This window comes from Dunckerocampus dactyliophorus, chromosome 21 (genome assembly GCF_027744805.1).
Source record: "Dunckerocampus dactyliophorus isolate RoL2022-P2 chromosome 21, RoL_Ddac_1.1, whole genome shotgun sequence".
Classification (NCBI taxonomy): domain Eukaryota; kingdom Metazoa; phylum Chordata; class Actinopteri; order Syngnathiformes; family Syngnathidae; genus Dunckerocampus; species Dunckerocampus dactyliophorus.
In genome coordinates, this window is record NC_072839.1 from 9343895 (window position 1) to 9367840 (window position 23946).

The 23946-nt window shown below is 42.5% G+C and overlaps 2 protein-coding genes across 5 annotated transcripts in view; both read right to left on the bottom strand.

Annotated features, from left to right (window-relative positions):
- The window catches only part of cacnb2a (calcium channel, voltage-dependent, beta 2a), a 45885-nt gene extending 30714 nt beyond the window's left edge, over positions 1–15171 (bottom strand). The window contains 2 exon segments of the mRNA XM_054765439.1: positions 12256–12348; positions 14887–15171. Of these exon segments, the coding sequence (XP_054621414.1) occupies positions 12256–12348; positions 14887–14913 (120 nt within the window). The 5' untranslated portion in view covers positions 14914–15171.
- A 1367-nt stretch (positions 15172–16538) lies between these two features.
- On the bottom strand, positions 16539–23845 carry LOC129174176 (zinc transporter ZIP12-like). 4 transcript variants are annotated; one of them, XM_054765861.1, is made up of 13 exons: positions 23783–23845; positions 22919–23227; positions 22272–22580; positions 20897–21104; positions 20716–20834; positions 20467–20638; positions 20166–20338; positions 19948–20100; positions 19800–19880; positions 18215–18287; positions 17990–18148; positions 17729–17916; positions 16539–17073 (listed from the first exon to the last, which is right to left on the bottom strand). In XM_054765861.1, exons 2-13 carry the CDS (start codon positions 23162–23164, stop codon positions 16933–16935), a joined length of 2022 nt encoding a protein of 673 aa, XP_054621836.1. In that variant the 5' UTR covers positions 23165–23227; positions 23783–23845; the 3' UTR covers positions 16539–16932. The 4 variants fall into 4 exon arrangements, with proteins under 4 accessions (XP_054621836.1, XP_054621837.1, XP_054621838.1 ...); XM_054765862.1 differs by lacking the exon at positions 23783–23845 and adding an exon at positions 23545–23771; XM_054765863.1 differs by lacking the exon at positions 23783–23845 and having other exon boundaries at positions 22919–23065; positions 23170–23771.
- Positions 23846–23946: the final 101 nt, after the last annotated feature.

Consider the following 23946-nt stretch of genomic DNA (forward strand, 5'->3'; position numbering starts at 1 on the left):
AACAGTCCCAGAGTTCTCCAGGTCGGCATATGCCGGAACATTAGGGTTCAGTCTGAGGACAGCAGCATGACATATGCACCATATGGGTGGACGGAGGGGAAATGGAGCAGTGGTTGCCTTGGGAGGAATAGAAAGCACATTGCTAATTATGCACACGTGCACATGTACAACACCCTGGACTCAAGGCAAAGTTATCGCAACATCAGACAGAGGAGCACAGTATATGCTTGGTGAATGGGGGTCCCACAGAGGAGAATTTCAGGTTCATCACTCAATGACTGTGACACGTACACTTTCACAAATGAGACTTGTCAAAATGGGTAGGAATCCCGCTAGCCACACACCATGATTCACACACAGCGTCCGCCCTGCTGCTCCCTGCTCACGTGCGCTCGCGGTGCCTGAATAAGTGCTTGCTGCTGCTTTTGTATGATATTTAAAGTTAGTTGGTAGACTTCTTTTGTTATGTACGCGGTGCATTTGACAAGACAGCTGTAAACGGCTCGTGTTGCGTAGGTCACTCCCTGTGTTTGTTTTTTTTCGTGTACTTGCTTCTAATTTGGCTGGTGATATAAAGTCAGTTGAAAAATGTTGCTTGTAGTACTGAACGCGGTGCTTTTGAGGAAAAATACAGTGAATAACGCTGACAGATTTCCCTGTTTGCCATCACTGGATGTTTGCATGAATCACCAACTTCACACTGATTAAAAAACTTCATAAAACATCATAAAAAAATTGTTCTGTACGTGGTTCTTTTAGTTTTGTGATAAAAAAACATAATTTGAATCTCAATTTTGAGGCTGTTCTGTAAATATTTTTTAAATAAACAATAAATATAGCAACTTCTGATCAATACATAGCAATTTCAGACTTAAAATAATGTACTGATTTAAGCCCGCACCCACTAAACCGCGTCCACTTCCGGTTTATTCCCTGGCCATTCTGAGTACAGATATGTCTCACATTATGATTGTGGATGATGGACAAAATTCCCCCCAAAAGTGCATTTCTTTAAGCGTAAACATAAAACTACTGCAATCTGTTTTACATGTTTCTTTAGGTAACTACACATCAACTACAAACGATTAGCAGTAGCAGCTACAACTGCTGTTTGTCCATTCCTGTATTTAGTTATTTTCTGAAAAGTGATGTACTGTAAAAATACAGTCTCATCTCATTCTCGTGAACCCAATATCGTGTAAAATCTTTTCTGTGTGAAGAGGGTATCGTGTATCGTGACACCCCTACTAGAAAAGCATCGCCACAAGGACATTTTCGGTGCGAGGTAAAAGAGACAGCTTTCGACTTGATACAAGCTCCCAATTGGGACAACAGTTTTGAGGCCCAGTAACTTCCCTCATAAGATGCGCTTGCAACACCTGTTGCTCAATGGATCGGACAAAGCTGTCTCTTCAAAAACAGCCCCTCAACCTTGGGACTCACTGAGCCCGTACCAGGCACCGGTCCACTCCTACTGGGACCCAAGAGAGCAGCACTGGGTGTGGGCCAGTCTGCAGCCGACTCCCTCCAAACACCACAAAAAGAACATTTCCTCCATTCCCAACCATATTCGGACATTTATCTCTTTTACAGTTGCATTAAATTATTTTTTTTTTACTTTATGACAATTACGCAGTTTTACACTGCACTTGCTGAATTCTGCAGTAAAACTTTCTCTAGCAATTCAAAAATACTGTTGTGGACATTCGCTCATAATTCGCTCTTTATGAATGTAAAATGTTATTCCTGTACATTTAAACATTTTTGAGACTTTTATTGGTTCTACCCTTACCACTTCGAATTCCGCAGCTTCCCTCTATTACAGTTTTTCCAAAATATAATTATAATAAATCATGCTGTTTTGTGGTTGAATACGGCCTATTATTAGTAAAATAAAAAGTAAGAAAATGTTGCATATTTTTACCTAAATTAAGCATTTTCAAACATACAAATGGATAAATGAACTAAAATACAAATATAAAACATATTCTAAGATGTTGAGGATATGTAGTATTCTACACTGGTCACTAGGTATCAATAATCTTACTGTAATGTTTGGTGAGACACACAAGGACCAGACTCGATCGCCGGAACAACAGGCTTTTATTGCAGGCTTGAAGTATCTCACAACAAGCACAATAATGCCGAATAAAAATCCCTAATAAAAACATAGGCGACTGTTGCAGCCATTGCCCATGCAAAGACGAAACTCAACTCTGAACCGCCGACGTCACTTCCTGTCTGTCCCTCATTCAGCTCCTCTGAGGGGAGCACATTTACAACAACACACACAAGCATGACCCTTGTTTATATCTTTAATGGCTTATTAATGGCTTCTTATGTTTACTATATTGGGTAATACGAGTGTAAACGTGACTATGGGATGGTATTTCATGTCTAGAGGGCTCTAATAATATTAAAAAAACGTATTTAGAAGGTTGTATACAGGTTTTCTATGCTCTAACTACAAAATATTTGACATATAAATAAGGAATCCTAATAAGGAAATTCACTTATCACAGTCGAGTCTGGAACCAACTGAACGAGGGATTACTGTATATCACAACAAACCCCCAACAGCTCCTTCCTGAGTTCCAAGCCGTTAAACTACATTCCTGATAACCACCAAGAGCACAGATCGCCAAGAGCAAAGCTGCCATTAAAGGGCGTGGCAGGCGTGCGTGGTCACTCGTTCGAATGTGACACCCTTCTGAAAAGGGGGTTGACGTCTTGACGGAAGGCAGCGAAAGACCAGTTGAATCTCCTAGACACCAGCTTAAGTGAGCAGCCTTCAGGTTCCAGCCTGGAGGCTCCAATGCACGAGAGCTGGCCCAGACTCCTTTATCAGGGGTTCCCTGGGAATCTAATACACTAAAATTTATAGAAAAAACATTTATATAATCCATCCTATCCTGTTAGTGATCCATCCTATCCACCCCCAGATTCCTGCAAAGCCACTCACACTCTAATCTCCTCTGCACCACCAATGACAAAGAATTGATGTCAAACATGTTAAAAAATACAACAAAGAATGATTATCACCATTATAAGTTAGTGCTCCTAACAGATGTGTATTGAATGTATTGAATGCAGAATGTATGTTAACTCGTCGTCAACTTCTTTGGCCCACAAGCAGAGTTGGCAGATTGGTAAGCAGATTTGATAAAGTGGGCATGTAGTAGTTATATAATAGTTAAATCTCTAAGCCTCTCTTTGGAATAGCCACACGGCACATCAAAAACCAGTGCTAAAGTACTGCAATAGTCTCCCATAATCTGTGGTACTTGAGGGCACACACACACAACAAACACACTACGCTTACCCATGAGACATTTTTGTTCTTGGAGTGTTTGATCATGGCACCACCAGCAGCAGGCCCGGAGAGAGGAGCCCCCTCTTCAGCAGACCCCACGGCCACTTGTGAGAGCGGGGTCAAGGGTGGTGGCCGGAGGGTGGCCTGTTGTGCTCAGCCATCGGTCGTCTGCCCTCAGAACATGCAAGCCTGAATGGCCCGGCATCTGTGACAACGATGCTGCAGGACGGAAACGTCTTCAAGCCTCACAAGTGGTCCAAAAGGGAGAAGAAGTCAATGGAAATCCCTTGCCTGCTGACAGCAGCAGCAGTGACCCGGTGGACTGATTGTACATTCACAATGAGTATGAATATGAAACATCCCATCAGGTTTAACCCCGCCCTGCTGAGCCGCAGCACTTCTGCGATGGCCCAGCTCCCGAGGGTAAGCTTACAGAAGGATGAACATACGCACTCTGTGGTGGAGAGGGCTCTTCACCAACTGGCAGGTCGAAGGCACTTCCAGGATGGCACTCTCACTAGTCAGTTGTTGTCGATGACTTTGTGTGTTTAAAAGTCCTCGCTGTCTCATAGTCTCAACCAGCTAGTGCCACCTCTTTGCTCAGACATTGGACGAGCTAGAGGATGTATAGTTGCAGTGTACAGTCTATATTGTATGTACGGTTCATCTGCCGGGCCGGCAAACAGGACCTTGTTATAAAGAACAAGAAAAATCATGGCGTGCAAAAGGTCAGGTTATAGACCTTCATGCTGCGCCTTGATGCCAGTCGCTCTCTAATTAATTGTTTATGTCCATATTAGCCGGCAGCCTCCTCTGGTGCACAAGGTTGCCTGCACCCCCTCGTCCTTAATTAGCTGCTCGGAACATCTGCAGCTGTTTTAAGTGAGGCTCGCACCGTCTGGCTCTCTGACATTCCAGTTTAGTTGGACTGCAAATTGTTTAGTTGTTTGTCAGTGCAAAGTGTGATAAAGAGATAGAGAACACGTTGAAGTAGACATTAGGGAGATTGGCAAATGGTTCCAGAGAAGCCGGTTTTTAACAGCTCCCGAGGAAAATTTGCTGTTGTCTAATCTGAGCCAGTAAAACTAAGACAGATTCTTTTGAAAGATAGAAACGTAGCAGGGCCCCAGACAGGCTTGGTGTTCGTGAGATCCCCTACATGCTGCACGTTTTCTTCCTAGACCAGCGAAGGCTTTGGAAGCAGTTGTAACTGAACCTGGGTCAGTGTACCCGGACTGACATCAGTGTTTCCAGGCTGCAGTGGAGCAGTCGCCTGATGTATATCACACTTTCCAGTCCCCGAGTGAAGCAATGGATTATGTAAAAGACCTGCTAGTTCCAGACCATTCCAAACAATCTCTGTTGCTAATTAGTCGCTCGGTTTCCGAACATTTCCACATTCTCTGGAAAAGTCAAAGAATGCTCAGCAGCTGCCAAGGAAGTCCCGCTACTGCCGGCTTAAGCATTAGTCCGACATTCCTCCTCGGGAGGGTAGCTCCCAAAAACAGAGATGAATCACCACCAGCACACCTTCCATACATCGCAATGCCATCTCAAATGACCAGTGTTCATACAGTACATGCAATTCGTTACCAGGGAAAGTAATGCTTGCGTTACTTTTTTGAATGAGCATTGGGATTTAGCTTTGGGGTGGCGTTGAGAGATGTTAGTCACAACAGACGCAGACGAACACTTTGCTATGGGACAAAATGTACACTTTTCTTAGTCTTGGCTTTTACATCAATGACGATGAAGTAGTGCCTGTACTTACATCCTGGAAATCACAATTTTAACGCCACAAAATTACCTATAAATTGTGTGATTGTACATGTATTTATCATCAATATTTTTGATTTATTTTATTTAAAAATGATTTAATTCGTATTTCTAGGCTTCTTGATACTTTAACACCTTCCTTTCAAGTGAACAAAATGTAAACGACGCAGATTAAGCCAGTGAAATAAGTGTCAACATGCAAACGTTATTGTGACAAGAAATGATCAGTAATAAACAAGGAGACGGTGTAAGATTACACAAGCTCTGCTTCTTCCTCGTCCTTTTCAGACATGTTGAATTGAATGTAACCAATTCCTTCATGCACCTCGTTAAGCATGTCTGACACAAATAAACCATTACTATTCCATCGCCATTGTTGCATCGAGTTCTACATATGTGATTTTTGTGAACAACCTTTTGAACGGCTCTTTTGCGGTTCCCATTTGTACATAAGACCAGCTTGTTCTTATATCTGCAAATCGGTTCTCATTCAGCTTCAGTATAATTAGATTAAAACTTGTTTTTTGGGCTTTATTTTATTTTTTTTAGATTAAAACTTGTAATTGCTATTAACTCTTAAAATTTATAATCTCACATTGATTGAAATGTAAAGCAATGCCCAATTTATTGCTACAAATGATAACAAATAAGTCTCCCGCAACCATCATTTTGCTCTGGACAAAGCCATTAATGAACATAAGCATTACCAACTCAGATCATCACTCACTTTAGAGCTGTAATAGACCCTCTTTCCGCAACACTACCATATACAAAAATATAAAATATGTATTATATTTCTCCTAGCTGGATACCTTCAATTTGATGTCCTTTTGTTCAGAAAGAAAATTAATCACACAATAAATGAATAAATCGGCACATGCATTGGCACAGGCAGGAAGAGGTTTCACTTTGCAACAGCGTTCCATAGAACAACGCTGAACAAAGGGAGACCTCTTGTCAGTTATACAGTCGATTTGTCTCTGTGGGGGGAGGCGGGGCCGCTAGCATACACGCACAGCAAAAGAGTTGAGCTTCGTGTGGAGCAATGCAAGGTAACGTAGTAGAAGTTAGGAGGGACAAAAGGTGCTTACAAAGCCAAATGCCACAGCCCCATGTGGGAATATTAATAATGAGCAAGGTGAGCCCATCAACACAAATGAGCCAATATACCGGATTTATCTGAAAGTGGTACCAACAACACAAAAGGCAACAAAACAAACTTGCTCACCTCAAACATACCTATACATATATTCAAACAACCCAGTTTCCCCATCTTACGTAGGAAAAAAAATACACATCAAGATGCAGAGCCTTCATCTTGACAGTCAACACTCACTGAGACGTTTGGTCGGCAAAGTATATACAAACGGAACAGCGCAAAATGGTGTGCATTCACAGAAAGTAAAAGAAATGCTGCTCTTTAATACAGTTGAAAAGGCAGCATTTCAAGAAATGCTGCAAACGTTACGTTAGACAGTATAAATTTTCTGAAATTAATGTCACAAACGGCAATTCCACAACTTTATAGAGTGAAAGGCAACATATTAAAGGAAACCTTTAATATATCATTATTATATATTATCCAAAACATTAGTGGTTTATGTAAAAAAAATTTGACAATATCTCTTTGCATCAATTTGTGGAACAATAAGCATTTCAAAACGCACTTGCATTGTTTTGCGATAAAAATGTTTCTTTGTTCAGACAAAATGTTGAAATCTCATCTCATCTCCTTCTCATGGACCCAATCTCGTGCATCGTCTCGACTATTTACTCACCCTATTGTTGAACCGTAAGTAGTGTAGGTAGATGGAAGCAGACGCCAAATAGCAAAACATAATCCGTTTCAGAAGGACCGACTCTAACCAAGGCAAGTTTTCCCATAGGAAATAATGTAAATCCAATTAATCCATTCCAGACACAGCACAAAACAAGTTTTATAGACAATAATTCTAATCTTCTACTGTATATATCATAAAACATGGAACTTGATGATAGCGGCAAAGGTCAAAATGTGTTCTACAACGCTCGACGTGACAGACTGCCTTCCATTAACAAATATTACAAATATTACTACTATGGGAGGACTGACGTTAGTTTCCATGAGTAGTCTCCGGGTCTACTCCAACCTATCTGGAACGTCGTGCTCCACATTCCTTGCGGAATTTTGCCATTTATTACATGCGGTGTCATAGAATAATTGGTGCGTGCGTCATGGCAGATGGGTTCTTCTCCGAAACAGAAAGCATTCCAATGACTTTATTTAATTACATTCATGATATTCATTTCAGCGCGCCTAAACTTAACACCTGCAGCCAGCGTGTGGTCCAGTGAGCGGATGTGCATTGATTTAAACCCCTCACACACACACACACACACACACACACAGAGGCTTACCAGGCAAGTGTGGCCTGTCAACAGCTGGTCCGACACTAATCCACTCATCAATTCAATTCAAGCTTACTGTACGCCCCGTGTTGCTCCATGGCACTGTGTTGAGGTGTTCGGTAGTACACATTTCTTTGTCTTGGCTGCAGTATTTGGGATGAATTTTCCTGACTGGAAAAATCTCCACTGCAACTTTCCTTTGGCTGAAGTTATGGGACAACACCTGGTGGATCACTTGTGCACTCTGTCACATATCCACTGTTGTGTAATGGATTATTCAGACCATCCTCATCAGAACACTGCTCGTTGGTCATTGCAGGCAAATGTGCACTTCCACCTCTGTTACACTTATATGTTGGTCAAGAGACCACAGAACTTTAATTAGTTGATGAGAAATAAGGATTTATCCCTTGAGGCCAAAACAATCAGCCACCTCTACTCAAACATGATGCGCTTCTGTGTAAAAGTCGAAGTGGAACAAGGCCATCTAGTGGTGAAATGGATTAGAACGGCTCTGCAATGCAGTTTGGAAGACACACAAAGATGAAAATAAACACAGAAATAAAAGATTTATGGTGACTGGTGGCACGCTCTGTGGTCAGAGCTGTGAACAAGCACAAGTACGGTTATTAGTAGTTTTAGCAATAGCTCCAATATGCAGCATTGATAACAAAGCAGGTCATAGTACCTGAATGCAACATCTCTGTATTACCCAAATCCAAATGAAACAATGACAATAAACTAAAAGAAATCAAGTAAAGGCCATTAGTGTACTCTTGATGCAACCTCAGCGTACCTCACAAACACTTCAAGGGTGCTTCAAATAATATGGAAGCTTTGCCCACGGCACGGCATAAAGGGGACCAGGGCAGGAAGGGATGGCCGGCATCTGCTCATCCTTGAATCCACGCCTGCTCACGTGACCCCAAAGTGTGGGTCGCGAGCAAATCCCTGATGGAAGAGAGAGCTGTCTACACTAGCGACTACTTCAGTCCACCCGCCCCTTTTGTTTGCACTGATTCCTCCTGACGCTGAGAATTTAAGTGTGAGAACCAGTTGTTGCCATCATCTCATAATTGCAGCAGTCACTCCTAAATCCGATACAAGATCTTCTGCAGTGCTACAGTTTGCACACTGCTTTCAACTCTTTACTCTGCTTGAAAAAAGCCACACTCTTGTTTTCTTCTTGACTAGACATTAATGGTTGCATGTTGAATTATTTTGAGGGGACAATAAATTTACACTGTTATCCAAGCTTTACTTCTTTCGTGTAAAGATATAATAAAATATCTGCTGTAAATATATTATTATAAGTAGGGATCCTCATTATAATACAGTTCATTTTGCAATTGGTTATTTGAATAAGTAGAAGAACATAATAAAATACGCAATATTATTTCATATTATTGGAAAAATGCATTTGAATTATTTTTATTTTAATGAGCGTCCCCGATCACTTCAGGAAGAATCCGTGGCTTGGAGAAAAGATTTGGCAAGGAGGCAGAGGGCAAAGCAACTATAAATTTCTCCACTAGATGGTAGTATTGTGCTAGCTACACCAGCACATACTGTGCACTTTTCAGCTGGATGACTTGTGAACAAGCAAAACTCTCACACACACACACACACCATAGCACAGCTTACAAGCTCAGGACTTGCCAGATATGCTACACGGCCAATCACCCACAGGGCCGAAGAGGAGGAAAAGGGCCTGCAATCAGCGAGAGAATGCGGCAGGCTTTCCTGCCCTATCAGAGCTGATCAGAGGTGATAAAGACGGAGTGATGTGAGTGAAATGACGTCACACCACTCTGGCACTCTATCAACCTTCCTTGGAATAGGAGTATTTCTCAGCATCGAGACCAAACTTTATGCTTTTGACAAATTTGTGTCACAACCAAAGACAACTTTTTTTAGACTTACTGCTTAGCTGATCCTTTAATGTTGTTTTAATACCGTTTGTTCTCTGCTTTGGTCCTCACTCCTTTGTTAACTTTTTTTAGACAAGCACTAAATAAAGACATTTTATTATTATTATTATTATCATCATCAGGGCCGACACGGAGAACACACACTGTGAATAGGGCCCCACTATCCATGGGCGGCCCCATTTTGTGCAAGGCAAATGCATAGAGGATGCGGATCGCTACCGTGAGGCATAGAGTCAGCCCAAGGCAGGGAAGGGGAGGGAAAAAAAAAAAGGATGAGTAATCTGACACTGTGCTTGTTGCCACAATGCTTGACAACACACTGCAGAATAAGAGAATAAAATGGCAGAGTTCAACCATTCACATTGTGGTATACTGGGAAAGCTTAGCAGCTTTACAAGAGAAAATGTGGGTCACCCTGTAGTTATTTTTAAAATTTGTTATTTTAATTTGTTGAACAATTTGTTTCCCGGGCCGCACGGTGGCCGAGTGCTTAGCATGTTGGCCACACTGTCAGGAGATCGGGAAGACCTCGAATCTCCGCTTGGGCGACTCTAAATTGTCCATAGGTATGAATGTGAGAGTGAATGATTATATGTGCCCTGCCATTGGCCTGCGACCAGTCCAGGGTGTACCTTGCCTCTCGCCCGAAGTCAGCTGAGATAGGCTCCAGCGAACCTAATGAGGATAAGCGGCATAGAAAATGGATGGAATTTGTTTTCCGTGTAATTACAGTAATCGCTTATTTATCACGGTTAATTGGTCTAGTCCCAACCACAAAGCACAACACCCTTAGTCACTTTACACTCGTATTACCCTATATAGTAGGCATTAAAGATAGAAAATAAGCCATATAAGACATTCAAAAAAATAAGACATATTATAATACAGACTTACACATGTTAGCATTGGGAGAGTCGCATTATACAGTACTTCCCGTAGTTCCTGCGGTGGCTGTTGTCTCATTAGGGTAACATTACTGACACCTAGTGACCAGTGTAGAATACTACATCATCAATAACATGTACCTGAATAGATAAGTTTTATGAATGAATGCCTTATACACTAGTGCCTTGATTAGCGTCATTAATCCGTTTCAGAAGGACCAACTCAAACCAAAACAGACTCTAACCAAGGCAAGTTTTCCCATAGGAAATAATGTAAATCCAATCAATCCATTCCAGACACAACATGTTTTATAGACAATAATTGTAGTTTTACATAACGTTCATCCACACCAGCAACAACTTCTCAACATATTGGATGGTCTCTGTTTTGTTTGCAACATTAGCTCACTTAATTACGTAGTTTACGTAACTTGAAACTTCTTTATTCTTCTACTTATTGTTGATGAGGCCTTCTTGTACAATCTGGCAAAATTGGCAATACGGACGCCATCTTCAAACTTTGCAATGACTTCTTTCTTGAATTCATTAGTGGTCTTCACCCTCTTTAGAATGTTGCTGTCACTCGCAAACTTCTTTGGACTAATAGCGGCTTATTTAGAGTTCGTCACACTCAATGAAAAAAATGCATGCACAGTAGTCATCAACGCCGAAGGTCCATTGTTTGGTCACTGGATCCTGGATGCCTTACAGGCTGCCGTAGTGAAGTGTGAACCAAGTATTGTGGGATGTCGTCTTGGGCGCGTGAGCCAAGTTGGCTGTGTTAACAAACCACGCACAAATACAACAGTTTGTTGCACGCCAACCAGGTGGGCGAACACAAACCAAGGCAAAATTTTAGCATAAATTTTGGATGTAAGTTGTTAACCAAAAAACACACATTAACCAAGGTACCACTGTATTTGTATTTTAGTACATTTTGCCACGTTTATGCTTGAAAAAGTTTAATTTATGCCAGGCATATGTAACATTTTCTTAAATATGCATTTTTTTTTTGTAATAATAGGCCGTAGCCTAGAGGTGGGTACCAAAAACGGTACTTTTATAGGCATGGGGCGAATTCTGTCGATGCTATCTACCACCAACTCACATAAAATCAAAAGGTGCCATGTTTCGGTACCTAAACACCAGTCACTGTGGAGTGTTTGGCATCGCTCCTAACAACATTCACTTCACAAGCGAAGCACAGAGAGGGGGCAATGTTTACAGTACACAATGGAGGCAAATTAAAGCTACAAAGTTTAAATATGTCACATTTCTTTTAAGTATACCAATGCTGCACCTTCATTGTCATGTGAAAATTAAATATAAAGAAGACAAACTCATTAGAAAAGAGTTTTTCGATTAACAAGTGACTGAAGCTGGGTTATTTTGGGGCATTCTTGTGGCAAACATCTGACAGGAGATATGTGTGTTTGCAGGCCCTCACTGACCATCACTGCTCTTCTTCCTGTGCACACTTGAACATGTCTTTAGCATGTACACTGATACTTCCTGCGTCATTAAGTCTATGAGGAGTCAGACTGGAAGGAACCCTTTTGTGGACAGTAGGAATCCACATGCAAAACAGAAACTGGAGCTCATTCACAACTTGTCAGAAGGTTGAGAGCGAGCAGGAGGCGGCATTTTGCTCCTCCGTCTCACCGTGCCAAAAACAAGGCGAACGGTGACTCCTCCTAAAAAGGCAGAAACATTTAGGCGAGGGCACCCATCCTGTCTCATGCAGGTCTTCCGTTACATAGTCCAGATACATTAGCAAGCTCTGCTTTATAACAAAGCAGCTACAATGGCACTAGAGCATGCGGGCTTGCATCTCAGGCCTAATGGATGATGATGACGACTGGAGCTGCCCACTGATGCCAGTTTGCTCTCAGCCGCAGGATTTACACTCAAACACACAATTTCCCCACGCTGCCCTGGGACGTTTAGTAAATGTCGTACATACCTGGCGAACGAGGCTGTTGGTCGTCGTGTCAGAGGAGCTGCTCCCGTCTGAACCTTGAACGCCACTTTTCCTCCGGGCTGCTTTGCCTTGACACTTCAAAACATAAAAATAACACAAACATGAAGCAGTGCAGTAGCTTGAATACATCTGGCGCACTGAAAATCTACAGTACTTTATAGATAACACTTTTTTAGGAGTTGGACCAGCTGTCTTCAATAGATAGATATGCCTGTTGAATAAAAACATTGTAGAATCATCTGCGTACAATCCAACATAATGTCATTTGTAAACAAAGAAATAATAGTGGACTGAGACTGTTGCTTTGTGGTAGACCACCAGGGGTGTGACATGATTCAGAGAAATAATAATTTAAATATGCAGTCATCCCTCGCCACTTCTTGCTTTGAATCGGCTTCACTTTACGTTTTTTCATGGTTGAATTCAGCCTATTAGTAAAAAAATATGCATATTGAAACAAATTTTATGTTTTTTTTCCCACATTAAGCATTTTCAAGGATAAAAATGGCTAAATGAACTAAAATACAAATATTAGGCATTCAGGAGATGCATTCAAAGATGTTCTGAATGATATGTAGTACTCTACACTGGTCACTAGGTGTCAGTAATGTTAGTGTTAATGTTCAGCGAGGCACACAAGTACTAGATTCGGTCAGCCAGGACAACAGGCTTTTATTGCATGTTTGAATTATCTCACAATGGGCACAATAATGAATAAAAACACGGGCTACTGTTGCGGCCACGCAAAGCTGAAACTCAACTCTGAACCCCCAACATCACTTCCTGTCCGTCCCTCACTCAGCTCCCTTGAGGGAAACACATTTACAGCAACACACACGAGCATGAGTCGTATTTATGTCTTAAATGGCTGACTTTCTCAGATTATATCTACTACATTGGTAATACAAGTGTACAGTCATCCCTCGTTTATCACGGTTGGTTCCAGACTCGACCATGATAAGTTAATTCAATGTTAATAAAAGGAATATTTTCATAGTCTGAGTATTGAAAACCTGTTTATGACTTTCTAAATACATTTTTTATTATTATCAGAGCCCTGTAGACGTGAAATAACACACATGTAGTCACCTTTACACTGCGATCATTCTTTTTTTACACCACATTGCTAATGCGGAGGCTATGGGATCACTGCAGGGACACAAGGGACGGCCACTGCTTTAAGTATAGCATGCTAGAGAGCTAACAAGTTAGTGTCCAATTTATTTATTGTAAATTTAAGAATAGATTTCAAATGGAGAGGGGAAGAGGAACAAAGTAAAAAGCGAAAAAACTTACCACTTCCACAAGAAATGGGAGGATACATATTTTTCGCTCTATCATACCAGACATACCATGGCTGACTACATGCAATGTGAAGGTAATGTAATGTAATTGTCACGAGGCGGACAGGTCGAGTTCTGGATTCCAAGATGTAGAGTGAACACACAGCGAGTGGTATAAAAAGATTTATTACCACAAGGAGGCAATAAACCAAAAACGAACACAAAAATACAAGAAGGATAACAAAAAGACGCAGGGCATATGGCCGGGTATAAACACGAAAGAAAAACACTGCCGTAAGAAATAAAAAACACACGAGTAGAAAACCTCAGGTCCCGGTAATTGGCCACAGGTGTGTGTAATCAGCTCAATCAGGGGAGCAGCGCACTGAAACAGACAGCAGACATACGGCAGCAGAGCGACATACTTGTACACAGGACATGACAGTAATGTCACGTCTAACCAATGTTTTGTCTCATTACTGACGCCTACTGATCAGAATACTACATATAAATTGTCTTTCAATATTTTTGACTAATATTGGGCTCCACAAAACAGCGACCTTATATTAATAAATATTCGAAAAACCATGATAGAGTGAGGGAGCAATGTTCCAACCGTGATGTAGCGAGGGATGACTGTAAAGGGGTGTTATTTCATGTCTGGGGGGCTCTAATGATGTTAAAAAAAACGCATTTAGAAGATTGTAAAAAGGTTTCCTATGCCATAACTCCAAAAATATTTCATTTATATATAAGAAATCCTACTTCACAGTTGGGTCTGGAACCAATTTACCGTGAAAAATTAGGAATTACTGTACTGTGGAACGAGCGAGCATGTCATGCTTTTGATTGATGGATTCTTTTTAGTCTTTTGTGTTCATTTCTGTAAGGAAAGTTCCCCGTTCAGCCTTATTCTGAAATAGATTGAATTCATTTTTTCTACGGGTGAGCTACCTTCCGGTTCATTTTGTCTTCTTATTGAGGGTATATTAAATATATCCGCAACATGCTCATAAAGAATACTACAAGTGTACTCTAATACTACTATAACACGAATACGATGTCAGAAATGATCAATGACGTCCAAATAGCAGGAGTACAACATGCTAGTGAACAGGAATAATACTGCAAGCCAATCACTCAAGTTCAATATCGATGATTTAAAACGTGTCAAAGTCGTAAATCAGCTAATCAACTATAATGAAGACCAAATGTGTAATTCAACCTCAGCCTATTTGGCAACATGTAGCGAGATTGAGCAAAGCAAAAAGTAGCGAAAGTGACGACAAAGATAAGAGTAAAAAAAGGAAGTTTGAAGAAGCTAACTTACTTGAAACCTCGTCTTCTCCGTGTCCATTTTGAGCTTTTTATTGTGTTACTCGTTTAAAGAACAGACGCTGTTCTTCTCCACGCTTCTGCTTACCGCGGAGCATCATTGGAAGCAGGAGGAGCTTCTGAGGAAGATGGTGATGATGATGTTTGCACCTTCACCTTCTCATCGGCGCCCAGCTGCCCACACTGGCTGCTCCTGATCCATCCTTTCATACTTCCTTGAAACCTCATCCATCATCTATCATCATCCATCCGTTCATCCTTCCATCCATCATCCATCATCCATTCAGTGACAACAGTGACTAAAAGAAAATGTGTGGCTCTTAAACGAGAAAGTGTGCTTGTTGAAGTCGTGGCTGTGTGACGTCAACGTGGGTGTTGTTTCACTAAGTAAAAAAGATATGCAGGCCTAGATACATGGAGTTTGTAATTATTTTAGTGCTGCCATGTATGAACTCTATGAAAATATTCAATGATTGTGTCTCTATTGTAATTCTCATTTTTTGGAAGTGAAAATAGAAAATATGTATGACGATTTAACCAAAGTGGGATGACAAAAATAACAGTTTAGGCAGACTTTATCTATAAAGTGTTTTCTGTTGTTTTGTGCTTTGTGACTCTTTATGGCCCCCTTGTGGGCGTACTGGTAGTTGCAATTTAAAGGAACTTAAGTGCCCTGCGATTGGCTGGCGACCAGTTCAGGTTGTACCCCGCCTCTCGCCCCTAGTCAGCTGGGATAGGCTCCAGACTGCTTCGAAAATAGATGGCTGAAAATGTATCTCACTTATAGATGGATAATATCATCAGGGAATGCTCTTTTTTTAACTCGGGGACCTCGTAGGTTCTAAATAAATGGTGACGCCATCTCCTAATTAGTTAAACAGTGAAACGGTAGCACTTTCATAGCTTATTTTAAACTGAAAGCCTGGACATAACCTGGTCCCGGCCAGGCTATGAGCTTAGCCTTTGTCGCCTTGGCGATACAGCTGCTTTAAAAGAGAGCTACCTTCGCTGAACACGCAAGTCCGGCTCGCCACTCAACACAGCTTGCTTACCCACTCAATTTGCGTCGCACAATACCCCCCATATCTGTTCTTCCACAAACTACTGGTTAAATCTGGTTAAATTCATCCATTGGGTATTGATATCCAAGAGAAGGGTTCACTTTCAAAAAAATAGAAAATATTTCCTGTTTGGACTCTCTGCTTTCCCATCGTTTGTCCAGACGACCCTGCAGGACAACAAGTGAGAGTTAAAAGGCCCTTCCTTCCTCCACCTGGCAGCTTTACGACGTGCACATGCCAAAGCATGGCCACAACAGAACCACACACACAGAAAAAAAAATGCAATTTGCTCATTGCAGACCTGCAGGAATAAGACAGAAGGCCATGCAGGGACTTCCTGCTATTGTCCAACCGAAACTCAGGAAGAAGAAATAGACACGTCGTCAATGCATGACTTTGCACTTTGAAGGGAAAGGAAGATCAGTGCCATGGGAAGGAGCAATCATGATGATGTTGTCACACATTCAGAGCACACCGTGGACTTTTACTTCTTAGGCATGCAGGTTGGTGGAGGACGAAGCCAATAACAAGCCAAGACACCAAAACAAAGAACACAACCCTGAGAAAATCAACACAATGACCAGCTTTTATTTGTCCCTTTCAACAGATCAGTGCTCCATTTCATCAGAATTGGGAAACAACAGTAATGATCATCTGCTTTGTAGACATTTTTGCTTCAATCAGAGTCTATTTGATTCCATTTAACATGTGAACACAACAATGCAACATGACTTCATTGTACCAGTGACACATTAGGCACATCTGCACAATTTAATCCAATTTGTTTTGTCACCAGCTGTACCCAATATGTTGGCTACCACACACAACCAGACTTGGATAAATATATGTGATAAAGTATTATTCTTTCTTTCATGGATAAAAGTACATTTGTATGAATAAATGCCTGGAAGTATGCTTGATTATTGTGCAAGTGATTAGTCACTCAACTAATCAGTAAGTGATCACGTGGTTTGTGAAAGTCAGCCATCATTTTTAAACGTGAGCTGGTGTTCAAAGAGCGCCAGCAGCAGAAGACACGACCAGCCCATCAGCAGGCCCACGTTCTGCAGGAGGAAGAGCACACGAGGACGGCTGCTGCTCACTCGACTCATTTGAGGAAGCTGGTGAAAGTCACAAGGAAACAAAGATGGAAAGAATGAAAGGAAAGACAAAATGAAAAGCTGTTGGAACACCGAAACATGCTTCAGGTTCTCATGTGATCCCAAACCTTCACCAATCAGGAGGTTGACGCAGTGGGGCCCCCCTAGATGACGTTAGCTCACTGGCTTATAGCCAGTGACAGACCTCTTCATCAATTAATCAATCAATCAATCAATCCTTACACCACTACAGCTTATTTTTATTGGCCTGTGGCACATTAATTTAAAAAAATAATAAATTAAGCAAGAAAACTAACAGCAAAAATGTAATAAAGACAAGAAAAACGGAAAAAAAAGTTGAAATGTCGACATTAATAACATTAATAATACGCTTTGCCACTGCTAGTAGTATAAAACTTGAAATATCCTTCACTTAGGCTGCACTGTGGTTAAAGTATGGTGAAAAATAGTAAAGGCAGGCTTGGATAAGTTTGCTGTGGAAGAATTCCATCAAAAGCCCTCTCTCAGGTCCAGCATCAGTGACCTCAGACCTCCAACATCATGTAGACAAAGTGGAAGCTCTTCTAGCCGCTTCTACCCACTGATTCATTTTCACTTTTTGTACTTGTCATGGCAATGTTTGTACTCATAGAATGTATGTGGACAAATGACTCACCATTTCCACAAGTGACAAGTAGAGGAAAATGCCAGCAGTGATGGCAAAGATCCACTGCTGCGCCTCTACCTGGGCGGAAACAAAGAGTCCGATGTAGAGGCCCATAAAGGCGGTCAGGGCGCTGACGAAATTCATCAGCACAGCAGTTTTTACGGGCAGCCCGGAGCTGAGCAGCACTGCAAAGTCTCCTTTCAGACACAAGCAGACAAAAGTTAAGGCCAGCAGCCTCAAAAACAACATTGTGTAGCAATGACCTCTCACCCATTTCATGTGGGACCTCGTGGCAAAGGATGGCCACGGTGGTCGCCATGCCGGTCTCGGGCGATGAGGAGAAGGCCGCGCCGACAACCAAGCCGTCTGCAAAATTGTGGAGGCTGTCGCCCACAATTACCATGACGGCGAGCAGAGGAACACCTCGTCCTGGGAGCCCAAAGGGAAGGTTTGCCATCACAGAGCACAGTACAGCACAGTAAGTGTTGCTCTCACTTTGATGTGAAGGCCTCTGTTTGTCTGGATGCTCAGGAGATCCTTCTGTACAGTCCAAGTCCTCTACTGGTCCCTGCCGGAAACAAAGATGACTTTTCCATATCTGATGTCCAACCACCACACATTGTGGACTCCACTTGAATACACACCCTTGTTTTTCATGATGTCTAAATTATTTTACAAACATTTTCTTTATATTCCTTTGAGATAGCTAAAATATACTATGGAACGTTTTCAGCATAGGAAGTCTAAGAAGTCATAAGTAGACCTTAAATGTGTTCAAATGTGTGCTTTAAGTACATCAAGTCCCTAAGTGACATATAGGAAGCATTTTGGTGTGGTCATGGTGTGACAATCATGTGACTACCCCATGACATGGCTTCCCCAAAATGGCAGTGTGTCAGGTAAGCTAGCTCATTTCCAAAAGCTTATTTTTTTTTGCAATTAAAGCTAATTTTGTAATTGTATTGCTTTAAGAGGGTGACAAATGCTACAATGCTGCTGTTCTTACTATAAATTTTCATTGAATTCATAGAAAACAATGTAAGAAAATATTGCTAAAACAAGCTAGGAAAGTATCACTGTCGGGAATTTTGCCTTAAAACTGGAAAGCCTGACGTGTTGTATTTGTCACAGGAGCAAAAATGCTAATGAGACACTCAAAAAATGTCACAGTTTCAATGATTTTCAGTGATGTTCTTTGTTCAACTCAAAGAACATTTGTGCTACACAAAAAATAATACATTTATCATGAACTATGTAACATACATTTAACGTCACACCATTTTTAAATCAATTAGTTGTAGGCCTACTCAAAATGTTTTCTATGTGCTTTATCTACAGTCATGTGACTCGAAATGGAGGAAGTATGGCTATGCTGTCGTCCCTCGCTACATCACCGTTTGAACATAGCTCCCTCGCTCTATCGCAGTTTTTCAAAAATGAATTCATTAAAAATGGTCGCTATTTTGTGGTTGACTATGTCCTATTATTCGTCAAAAAATACTGAAAGACAAGTCATATATTAAATTTTGGTCACTAGTTAGCTCGGTAGCATGTTATGCTTAAAGCGGTGGCTTAGAGTTGCGCAATGTCAATAAAAGGCGTGTAAAGGTGACTTAGGGGTGTTATTTCATGTCTACAGGGATATAATAATGTTAAAAATTGTATTTAGAAAGTCATGGATACTACTTTGCGGAAATTCACTGATGGTGCTTGGGTCTGGAACCAATTAATCGCGATCAATGAGGGACAACTGTACAGTATGAGAAGTATGGGTGAGCCAGCAAAGTTGCTGAGACTGAATCAGGAGCGCCTCTGCTGGCTGCAGCACTTGGCATTCTTCAACCTCCTCCATGTTTTTTCCACCCTCGCATGTCATCTCTTACGTAAGATGAGAGCAGCAGCATTGATTTTGTCTTGTATATATATATATCTATATATATATATATATATGCAGGAATAGACTAAAACAATTGCAATACAGTCTCGTCTCTTGTGAAATGAAGCAGTTCTTTTTGATAGCAGTGCTGCTTCTGGGTGAAGGTGGTAAGACGTATGAGCTGGTACCAATGGAGAGTCTCACCAGCTGTATGGTGGACATGGACTTTCCCCTCTGGGACTGAGCATTACAGCCGAGCTCTGAGGGACGGTCGCCCGAGTGGGCCTGGAGGCAAAAGGAGATCAACTGTGCAAGGATTCACTCTGTAAACGAAGTGTTTGGAGGAACATACGTGCCCATGATGAGGAACCAAAAAGGAGAAGATTCTTTCAATGAGGAAGAAGCCATAGATCCCAGCAATGATGCCAAGAATCTTCCACAGGTACTCCCTTTGCTCAGCGAAGTGCTCTTCATCATCATCGGCATGGTCATGAAGGCCGAGGATCTCCAAAGAGCCAATAAGCAGATATTCAAATAACGAGCGTTAGGGTCTGGAAAATGCTGGTTTACCTGCGGGATGAGGTGCAGGAGGGCATCTCCTGAGAGGGTCCCCACAGCCAGGCCCACAAAGAGCTGCAGGATGAGTGTGTAGGTTTCCTGGCACGAGTTGAAGAAGATCAAACAGATGCCGAACATGGAGCCCAGTGTGATGACCAGCACTGCTGCTGTGCTGTAGCCAAACTCTACAGAGCGGCAGGGGGATGTTTATGAAGATATGTTAGCAACAGTTCTCTCCTCAAGGATCCATGGAACACAACAACCATCCAGTAAAACTGTGATGTAAGGAAAATCAAGAGGTCAAATGTCTCACTCTCAAAAGCAGTAGGCTGAGATCTTCTGGTGTTTGGTTCTGCAGACTCACACGCATTGCCTAGCAACTGCTGAATGATGGCCGGGCAAATTTGCCTCAAGTGCTCCTTGGAAATGGGCAAATGGGGGTGCAGAGCAAAAATATCCACCAGCTGATTGGCTGAAAAACACACCTGTTTAGAGCCAGAGAACAAGACAAAGTTACGATAGTTTCTGTCTTTAGCTTATTGGCTCTTCATTTATGCCTTACCCGTGCCCAGTCTCCACTTTGTGGCTTGCAACCGTCCAGCGAATGCACCGTCTTTATCTGTAAGTTCCGCCTCTTTCCTTCACCACCAACTCCCAGTTGATGAAGCAGCTCTTCCAAATCTTCATGTGCAAGCCAAAACAATCAGCAAGTGTTGACGATGGACACAACAGGATCATCTCACCTAAAACTTGCAGGCCACTGGTGCGATTGAGGGACTGAAAGATATAACTCGTGAAGAAGGAAGGCGGCGGGAGGTTCGTCTGAGAGAAACAGCGACGCTGCAGGATGTGACTGATGATGGCTGCGGCCACTTTGGGCACGGTCGTCACACTGGCGCCTGCACCATCTTTTTCGTTTGCGTCTTCCAGCAGATGAGCAGCATCAATACACTGTGGTGGTCAAAGGTGATATGACTGAACCACATTTTGGAGCAGCAAACAAAGCCCAGCAATAGCAGACAACTAACTTGTAACCCGCCTTTTTTAGTCAGCCCCGTGCTGGGCTCAAAGATAGGACCTTTGGAATGGGAGTCGAGAGCGCTGACCGTTGGGCCAAAAGCCCGGACTGTCAACCCAGCATTCAGCGCAGCTCTTAAGGCCAAATGACTGAGGCTTTACCAACGGACACTTGCGCAGCCACACTGGCTGGCATCCTTTACACAATGTCCACCATTCAACAGTCTAGACTACAGTCTAGCTCTGCTCTGCAGTGGGTGCCCCAATGGAAAGGTTCTAAAACCAAGAAACCCGATGGGAAAACGAGTCAGTAAAACAGTCAGACAAAGATGAGGTAACAAAAAGAAAATATGAACATGGCCCTGATGCGCATCAAAGATGTCGAGATGTGGAGTTCCGAGGTGAATAACGCGCTGCAGGACATGATAAGAGGGTCATGATAGACAAACTAGATGATTTGGAATCTGGCATATGGGAAGATGTCTAGGCAAAGAGTAACTCGATGGAAGAGTTTGTAGAACGGTGGCTTCACTTTGGCCGGACGATCTGCGAATACAATGAGGCCACCGAGCCTTGGCACCAAAACCCAAAACAGCGCAAGCTCCCAGATCTATCTTAATTAACTTTCAGGAGTTTACTCGGAGGGAAATGATACTTTAAAAAGCTTGGGAGAAGGAAAGTATTGCACGCTTTACTGTGCCGCTGTACATGTTGGCCACACAGTCAGGAGATCGAGGAAGACCTGGGTTCGAATCTCCGCTGGGGCATCTCTGTGTGGAGTTTCTATGTTCTTCCCTTGTGTGCGTGGGTTTTCTCCGGGTACTCCGTTTTTCTCCCACATTCCAAAAACATGCATGTTAGGTTAATCGGTGACTCTAAATTGTCCATAGGTATGAATGTGAGCGTGAATGATTGTTTGTCTATGTGGTTGGCGACCAGTCCAGGGTGTACCCCGCCTCTCACCCAAAGTCAGCTGGGATAGGTTCCAGCATAACCTCGCGACCCTAATTTGGATAAGAGGCATAGGAAATGGATGGATGGATGGCTGGACTGCTGCTTTTTGCAAACTGAGGTTAAGGTGTTAATGAGCAACTGTGTTACCTGGAGGTCAGACAGAGTAGCATGTTCTTGGTTAGATGGCTTATAGTGCTGGTTGATGAGCTGCAGAATGCTCTCTATTTCACCCGCTGATAGAAAGTGGCCGTCCTCCGCTGGGTGTAGATTGGTTAGGGACAGAAGGTAGAATTCATAGCTCCCAGCTGACGAGGAAGAGGAAGATGACTGGCACATATCCTGCAAGTTGATGATGTAGTACAGCAGAAGAGTGGAGATGCGCTGGAAGTCGTCCTCTGTGAGGTATGCCTTTCCTTCATCCTCCAGCACTGAAAGAACGACGTCTGGCTTCAAGCACTGGGAAAACACAAGGGAAGTTGAGTTGAAGTCCTGGTCCTACTTGGACTCTATCCAAGATTCTTTGAAAAGGGAGTAGCTTTGTGGTTTATTGTCAACTCAGCAAAACAGCAACTTAGACATAAAGAGGTCTTGTGAAGCACTCACTATTCTCAAAAAGAAATTCCCAAAATTCAAGGCTCACAGTGCCAATGTCAGCACATCTGTACTAACTTTTGAAGTAGCTCAGTATGAAGGAGCCCAAAATGTCAAGAACTTAAGCCTCACTCACATTCCAGACTTGACAAACAGGTTACTAGACCTAAAGGTCTAGATGATGGTGATGATGATAGGCCTACCTTGTCACAAACCTCTTGAGAGGCACCAGTCCGCTCTTCACAGTCCACCGCCAAAAGAAGCGTGGTGAGCAGGAGACTGACATGAGTCTTCTGGAGGCGTGACTCTTCATCAGCACCAAGCGGTAGGTCCAAGGCTCTGAGGACCTCCTGCAAATGATCCTGATCTTGGCCTGTGTCCACTCGAACTCTCCCCAACAAACAAATGATCAGCAACAGAAAACAGGGAGCGGCTCTCCCGAAGCACATATTACCACCAAGGTCTTCTGATTCCCCTGAGTTCGTAGGAGTGGTCACAGGCTTGAGAGCCGACTAGAAGGAAACATACACACAGGTGAACGAGAGAAGGTGACCATCGAAACAAGCTGTCTTCTTGCTTTCTGTTTTCTTGCTTCCTGACCCGACAGAGGACAGCAGGCCTTGGTGCTCAATCCCCAGTTGAACTAGCCGAAGCTGGGCCCCCCAGCCCACAACAAAAGGATTAGTGCAGCAAGTGAGAGAGCACAGGGGCATGCTGAAGGTGGGGGTGAGGGGTGAGGGAGGTCTTTTTGGGAGAACATAATTAATTTTTACAGAAAGCAATGTTTGGTAAAAGAGGCTTAGCACTAACTAAACTAAAGCATGCTCACATCATGTCAACGCTTCATGACATCCATAACACATTTCCTTCTTCCTTTCTGCATGAACATAGAACATCACATTGAAACAGAAGCTTTTGTTCTTCTCAATCATCTCTGAGTCATTGCAGATCAAAAACAGAGCCGATGCTTTTCTCTCCCACATTGTCCCCCGCCCCCGGGCTACTCCGATGGAATAACAGAAGACACAGTGAGAAGTCATGAGTAAGTTTGCAAAGTCCTACTCTACCTGTCCTTCCCCGCTTCTGTTCCTTTCACTGCTCCTCAGCACACCATAAAGTGGGTGTTTGGGTCATTGGCGAAACTCTTGCAAAGTGTAAAACTAAGCTCTCGAGGATTAGCAGCGTCAGAGGGCTGGTTGCCATGGAGAAGGCTCGGAGGTGGTTGAAAGGC